General features: G+C 52.0%; 1 protein-coding gene across 2 annotated transcripts in view; it reads left to right on the top strand.

The window, feature by feature from the left end:
* Positions 1 to 7,572, top strand: part of ARHGAP10 (Rho GTPase activating protein 10) — a 366,526-nt gene extending 358,954 nt beyond the window's left edge. Inside the window, exon 22 of one of the 2 annotated variants that reach the window (XM_027769930.1) lies at positions 6,807 to 7,572. In XM_027769930.1, the coding sequence (XP_027625731.1) occupies positions 6,807 to 6,895 (89 nt within the window). In that variant the 3' untranslated portion in view covers positions 6,896 to 7,572. The remainder of the gene's footprint in view (positions 1 to 6,806) is intronic. The other variant, XM_006143418.3, reaches the window with a different exon arrangement.
* The last annotated feature ends 288 nt before the right edge of the window (positions 7,573 to 7,860 follow it).

The raw sequence follows: 7,860 nt of genomic DNA, 5'->3' as shown, positions 1-7,860 counted from the left end.
TTCTCACTTTCTCTCTGGTCAAATTTTAAAATAATAATAAATAAAATTAAATAAATAATTTTTTAAAAATGAGAACAGTTTTCCAGAACTTTCTTCTTAGTTTACCTGCTCTCACCTCTCAATAGCCAGACTATCATATGCTTACCCTAAACCCACCACCCCAGTGGACCCACCTGAGTATAGGATACCTCTTCTGGGCACACAGCCATGGGAATACACATCACTGTCTAAACCGGATCTGGATCTGCTGATGTGGATCCAGGGAAGAGGCAGGGCCCACAAGCATAGCCTTTACCTAGGTCTGCGTGCAGCTCGTAGGCTGAGTGTGGGTTCCCAGGAGACTTAACTTCTCCAGCTCTAAAGTTCCTAGATAACTCGGAGGAGTCTTCCTGAACATAGTGAGAGTGCACATTTGTACATGTGCATACACACGCAAGTATGTACCCACGTACACACATGTACATGCACACACCCCAGGATCTCAGTGTGTTTTTGGAGAGGCACGTGATTGATCGTAGGTCACTGTGTGTTGGAAGCTCTGCAGTTATTTTATCTGAGATCAGACTCTGCCTTTCCACTCCCTAGCCGAGCCCAGACAGTTTCCTGAAGTGCCCCACCCATCATACTCTTCCTCTTCTTCTTTAGACAGCTCTAAGATTGCTGTTGTGTCAGGATGGTATCTGTGGCTGCTGGGGCTGGGGCTCCGAATGCTACGGTTACTCGTGGGCGATGTTGGCGACTGCAACGCCACGCTGGGCATTGGGCATCGTGGTCTGCAGTGGACGTGGCTAGGTTCTGAGCCAAGCTATGTCTCCCGTCCTGTGCTCTGGAGTGCTGGTGTCCAGCTCTGTCTGGACTTTGCTGGCTAGACAGCCAGGGTGTCTCGTTAGTTTCTCAGCTCTTCCCTCCGAGTCCAGCTACTTTGAAAATGCACTGTGATGTGCCCCCACCCTCTCTGTACACCCATACAGGAGTATTTCGTTTTGTGTGAGCTGTTTGTCCTGGGCACGCCTCCCTCCTCCTTTTGGAGTGCTGCACAGAAGCCTGGTGGAAGACGTTCAGAATTGCCATCAGACTTGATGTCTCTTAGGGACAGTTCCTAAAGGGCACAGTAAGTTAAAGTCCCTTAAGTAGGTTTTGTTAGAGTGTGTGTGTGTGTGTGTGTGTGTGTGTGTGTGTGTGTGTGTGTGTGTGTGTGTGTGTGTGTGTGTGTGTGTGTGTGTGTGTGTGTGTGTGTGTGTGTGTGTGTGTGTGTGTGTGTGTGTGTGTGTGTGTGTGCGCGCGCACACACTTTCACCTCTGTGCAGTTGATCTCGTAACTGGTTAAAAGCATGTGCTTGTTCAGAACATGCTTGGCTAAGCCCGTCCTCAAATAGCTCTGAGTCCCCCCTTCTGGTGACTGACACAGCAAGACAGGCTGGCAGGGCACACGGCCTTCGCTTCTGTGGAGCCGGGCTGTGCTCCAGTGGCCACTGTTTATGGCCCAGCCCCCAGGAGTGTCACCAGGAACACTCCTTTTCTGCAGACCGGCGATTTAGTATCCCTGAAATGCCCAAGAGCTTGCTCCTGGGTTTACTTACCCACGTGGAATCTTCGAGTGTTCATGGATACTTTCTCAGGACAGTCCTTTTCATACCTCATATGGGCAATGAAGTAAATCAGTTCATGGCATTTAGTGGCCTTTGGGGTAAACAGAATCCAGGTCAGAGTGACCCTTGGCTGCTGGTCAGCAGTGAGCATGGTTTGGACTGTAGAAAGTGAGGACTTCTAAGCCAGAGTATAGAGGAGACAGGGCCTTTGGTAATCACACAGCTTGATCATCACCCTTGTTCTTTACTCTTATGTGGGGGCGTGGGCTTCACAGCTCAGTTCTGGGCTGAGATTCGTGTCCACGGTTAATGCAGTGACCCCCTAGCCGCAGTTTTAGGAGAGGCCTACTCTATTCCTCCAGGGAGGTCAGGGTCTGTAACGTAGCAGGACAGCTAATGCTCCTGTGACCATCACAGGGACATTTTTCTTTGCTCTGGGTCTCTGGTGACCTGCATTCTCTGCAGCTGCCAGACCCACGAGTGGAATGGGAAGTGGCTACCCTGCCCAGGCCTGCCCGCTGGGCTGGAGGATGGCCAGGATCTGACCTGTTCTTGGTGGCCAGGCTGGCAACCTGCAGGTCTCAGGCTCTGTTGACTTCCGTGTGGAGATGTGATCTCTCCATTACAGGGAGGGCACGTGTGGTCCGGAGTGATCCTTGAAAACCTCTGATGATTAAACTTAAAAGTCTCAAATAGAACAATCCTTGGAAAATAAATTGGCATCCTCTTGTACAGTTGATGGTGTATAGACCCCACAACCCAATAGTTTTATTATTAGATACATTCCTAACGTGCAGGAATCTTGGGAAAAAAAAAAATGTGGATCGGGTGGCTGTACATAATGCGATTCTGGCTCAACTCAGAATTAGCAAAATGAACAGTCTATTATTAGAGATATGTACTTATGTGGTGAAATTGAGGCAGGGCCAACAGATGAGGGTGCAGTTCTTAGGCTGAGTGTGGGTTCCTGGTGTTCACTGTGCTATGGTTGCCCTTCAGTGACTTAAATATTTGTCACATACTTTACAGTGTGCTTAAAAAAAAAAAAGAAAGAAAAAACAAAACCACACACACACACACAAAACAAAACTGAGTTCAGATTCTGTTCTAGAGGTAACTTTGCAAATTACTCTCACTAGCTCCAGTGTCCTTTTTGTTATGGACAGTAAATCCTGATGACATGACACAACCACATCACATGAGAGTGGCCATTATTTAAAAAAAGGAAAGAAAGAAAGAAAAAGGAAATTAACAAGTGTTGGGGAGGATGTGGTGGAGAAACAAGAACCTTTGTGTGTTGCTGTGAGAAATATAAAATGGTGCAGCCACTATGGGAGACAGTACAGTGGTTAAAAAATTAATCACAGAGGGGCCAGCAGGTGGCATGGAGCTTAAGGCACTGGACTCCCACATGACTGACCATGGTTCAAGTCCTAGACCCAGTGGTTCAGAAGTCATGTCAGATGTGTGTGCATACATGCCCAAAATCCCCAGAGGAGAACGGAGGAGAAGGGATTGTGGCATTGCTGTCTACTCTGTGGGTGATTTCTCATTTCCCCTCTGTCTCTCTCTGTAGCTCTCCAGTGAGTGTACATGCCCATGACAAAAACCTAAAAAAATAATAATAATAAATACAAATAAAAATCATAGAATTACTGTATGATCCAGAAATCCCATTTGAAATGGAAAGCAGAATGGTGAGCAGATAGTTGTATGTCCACATTGACGGAAACACTGTCCACAATAGCCAAAAGGTGGGAGCAACCCAAGTGTCTACCAGCAGATGACTGGATAAACAAAACGTGCTACAGTCATCTCTTGGTGTCCATGGTGAGGGTCCATTCTAGGAGCCCCTGTGGGGACCAACATCCATGATGCCCAAATCCCTTACGTAACATGGTGTGTAGTGATTATATATGACCCACGCACATTCTCCTGTATCCCTTGAGTGGTCTCTAGATTACTTATACCTGACAGAGTTTCATAGTTATTCGTTCAGAGTATAATGACAGGAAAAACAATCAATACATGTTTAATCCAGGTGCAACCATTTTTTTTCTACTTGGTTTTTTTTTTTTTGGAGAGATTGTCACTATAGGGCGCGTGCACTCGCCAGACAGAGAGAGACATTAGAGACAGCGAGAAATCACCCCCCACAGGGGATGGTCACGCCGCAATCCCTTCTCCTCCATTCTCCTCTCGGATCTTGGGCACGCACGCACACGCGCCCGGTGTGAGTTTTAAGCCACTGGGTCCGGGACGCGAACCGCAGTCGACTACGTGGGAGTCTAGCGACATAGCCATTACGCTAACTGCTGGTTCCCCCTATTTGTTTTTGACCCACGGTGGGTTGACTCTTCCAGCGCAGAACCTGAGAATACAAATGGCTGACTATATCTACAGGAGAATATTATTCAGCCATCACAGAAATTCTGGCACATGCCAGAACACAGACCTTAAAGCCATAGTCCCAGTGAGATAAGCTAGTCACCAAAGGACAAACATTGTCAATTCCTTTTCTGTGAGACGTGGAGTAGAGGAGACGTTACCCAGAGCTGGAGGAGAGCGGGCTGGGAAGTTCTTGCTTCCAGGTATAGAGTTTCCGTTTGGGAACACCACACAGTTCTGGAACGGGATGGTGCCCTGGTACACGCCACAGATGCGTGTGGTGCCACTGAAGGATGCTCTCCAGTGTTGAAAGCACTGAACTGCACATGCGTCTTACTCCAGTCACAAAAGCACTGCAGCAGCAGGGCTGGCGTGACCTGAGTCTCTGAGGCAGTGCAGCCTGCCACGGCCTGCCAAGGCCTTCCACGGCTGTGAAGGGGCTGGACAGGGCTTGTGGCTCGGGCCCTCCCAGGGCCCTGGCACATGGGGAGTGCTCGCAAGGCTTGCTGAGTGACTCTCTGCGGGCTCCTGGGCCACACAGGAGTACTTACTGAGCTCCTGCAGGCTCTGTCCCTCCCGGGGACTGTGGCCTGGCATCAGGGAGCCTGGAGGAGCTGTCCCTAGTTCACTGCCTCAAGCTTCTCTCAGGTTGGCGAGCACCCGCTACGGCAGGGTCGCTGGCCTCACACCCATCCTGCTCCTGGCCGGTCCTCTCCCAGAACATGGCTTGTGGGGTACCGTGGCCGAGGGCGAGCATGGCTCCTGGATGCAATGTAGCCCACAGGGAAGGTGCGTGTGGACAACAGAACAGACCGCCAGAGCGGCCTTGGAGCATCGGGACCCACCCCTGCCCCTGAGGTGGCTGTCGCTAAATGGATAGCGCTTGTGGCCTTGGCTGGCATTTGTGCTCCCCCGTGCACAGAGCTGCAGCAGGTGTATGCAGACAGGGCTGGAGACGAGGTCTCGCTGCCATGGGCCATCTGCTGGGGACTGTCACAAGAGCCTGAGGTCCTACAGCCAGAGATTGGGCTTCCAGAAATACTGAGAGTCCAACCACTGGGCATCTCAGTGACAGCTGGCAAAATAATGGTGATTTCTGAAGTTTCTCCTAAAAAGAACCTAAATGAGAAGAGCGTTTTCCTCCTGAGGAGAGCAGGTGCTGTCGGGTGAGTCCCAGTTCTCTCTTGGCTCCTTTGACTCCCTGGCTTCCTCTCTTTGGACCTGGGGTGCCGTGGGCCCACTGATTGGCCAGGGGCCTGGTGTCGCACTGGCTGTGATCAGGTGGGGCTGGAAAGGCAATCTGCTGAACACGGTGGCTGGAGGGTGGGGAGGAGTGCCAGTTCTGGAGACCAAGTGCCTGGATTCAATCCTCGCACCTTCCTGAGACTGGCCCTGTCTGGCCTCCACTCAGCTGTGGAGGCCTGTGCAGGCTGCCCAGCCGCAGAGACCTCGGTCACACAGCGCTGCTGGTGCGGTGGTTCGAGCTGGCCACTGAGACCACTGCAGTCACAGGTGACTTTGGGGTGGGAGCTGGGAGCCCCCAGGGCTTTCCACTCTCTTCAGTTATTACCTGTTCCCACCATTTCCAGTTTAGCCATTAAAATAGAAATGACTGGTTGATCGGGACTGAGTTATTGAGGGTTATTTTCATTGGCTTGAGTGTTCGTTAAATTTGCATTCGGTGCAACCACACAGTCATATTCCACGCAACTTTCAACTTGGAGAGTTACTTAAGTAGTGATGAAATGGGAACCAAGATGCCTTTTTTTTTTTTTTTTAACTCCTCTAAAGATTATTTGTGGAGCAGGGCATGTGGGTTCAGAAAGATACAGAAAAGGACTAGCGTCCTGAGTGTCAACAGGGGAGTACAAGGGGGGTAACCTGATTGAAGGGGCCTCGGAGGGGACTATAAATCCTGACACATGGAGGTTGTGTTAGTATCCACGGGCTGAATGATGGGTAAGAGGCACTTTGTTTTCTTTCTTTTTTTTTTTTTGAGAGGTTTTTGCTATAGGGCATGTGCGCTCGCCAGACAGACAGAGACAGAGAGACAGAAAGCGAGAAATCACCCCCCAAGGGGGGATGGCCACACCGCAATCCCTTCTCCTCTGTTCTCCTCTCAGGATCTTGGGAACACACACATATGCGCCCGGAGTGAGTTTTAAGCCACCGGGTCCGGGACGTGAACCACGGTCCACTACATGGGAGTTCAGCGACATAGCCATTATGCTAACTGTTGATCCCTGTTTTGCTTTTGAAAAAAATACTTGCATAGAAATATGTGTTCTTGCCATCACACCTGAAATCAATTTTCTTAATTTTAATTTATTTTTGAGATTTTTTTTTTTTTTTTCCTGTAAGGCACCTACATTTGCCAGAGAGACAGAGAGGAATTACCCTCGGGAAGGTGGCCACACTGCAGTCCCTTCTCTTCCCTTCTTTTCTCAGGATTTTAGGCATGCATGCGCATGTGCCCGGCATGAGTTTCAGGCCTCGGGGTTCAGAACTCGAACTGTGGTTGGCCACGTGGGAGCCAGCACCTTAACCACGGTGCCACATGGTGGCCCCCTAATTTCATTTTTAAAAGTGTTTATTCTGAGGTCAGGGGTGCCTCAACAGGGTCCTCGTGCTGCCATCCACTCCCTGGTCTCAGCCGGGCCAGATCCTGGAAGCTGGGAGACCAGGTAGATGCTGTGTGGGAGACAGATGGGGTCCTGGTGGCCAGTCTGGGAGCAGAGCCTGTAACATGGCTGGGTTCTCTGCCCAGAACGGTGGGGCAGCCGCTTTTCGGAGGCATGGTGCTAAGAAGTGATGTCTCTTCTTTTTCAGTACAAACTTCGAGGGAGCCCGGCTGGCTGGAAGGAACCCTGAATGGCAAGCGGGGGCTGATTCCACAGAACTATGTCAAGCTGCTGTAGCTCTGGGCCCTGGGGGCCCCGCCTGGCACCCGAGGACCTGCCCGGTGCTGTGCCCACACCACTTGCACAAGTAGGAGCTGCGAGCAGGACACGGCCGCACCACGCACACCGTGTAGGTTTGTGGGTGGCCAAGAACGCCAGGACCCACTATGGACTTCCGTTTGTCAGGTCTTGGGACTTGTGATTCTACTGACCCAGCCTGTGGGGTGTGGGGCGGGCAGCCTCTGCCACCAGCGTGTCCCACCGGCCACCCACCACCAGACCGCGAAGGACCCCTCACCAGCCACAGACGTGCACCTGCTGCCGGATTGGAAGGGGAACCGCGCTTCCGCGCAGTGCATTTCGCAGGGCGTCTTGGCTCCTCGCTGTGGTGTGGGGGCTGCGGCTGTCTCCAGGGGAGTCTGTCCCAGCCCAGAGGGACACGGGGCCATGCCCCTCTCAGCCCGCCCACCCCCTCAGTCTCCCACCGCCCGACCCCCAGCACAGCCGGCCGAGCACACCCTGTATTTAGAGCAGGCTTCTCGGCCTCCTCACTGCGTGCTGTTTTCCCAACACACCTTTGGCCCCAGGGTCTCTGTAAATGAAATAAAGTGTTATTTACTATTTGATGTGCCCGACCCAACGCAGGGAAAGACCCTGCTGTTGCGATGGTTAATGATTGGGCAGCCTGTGGGCGGAGAGGCGTGTTCTCTGATGTGGCTCAGGCTTGGGGCTGCAGGGGGCGCTGTGCGCCCCCCATCTCTCACAGACAGTGGCTGCTTCTGCCTCCCAGGCCCCCGTCTCTCATCCGGAAGCAGCTGCTGTGGGAAGGGGCAGTGGCAGGCGGCTCAGGTAGTCACACCACTTAGGGTAGCTCTGACCCGCGGGAGGCTTGCACAGGCCTGTGGGCAGGCCCTGCTCCAAAGCTTCCTCCCAGGCATGGGCTGGACCTCCTGCTGCTGCCCTGGGGGTCTGGCATGTCTCTT

Source organism: Tupaia chinensis, unplaced genomic scaffold (assembly GCF_000334495.1).
Source record: "Tupaia chinensis unplaced genomic scaffold, TupChi_1.0 Scaffold000098_1, whole genome shotgun sequence".
Lineage (NCBI taxonomy): Eukaryota > Metazoa > Chordata > Mammalia > Scandentia > Tupaiidae > Tupaia > Tupaia belangeri.
The sequence above is the reverse complement of the archived record's forward strand: the minus strand, read 5'-3'. Positions and strand labels throughout refer to the sequence as shown.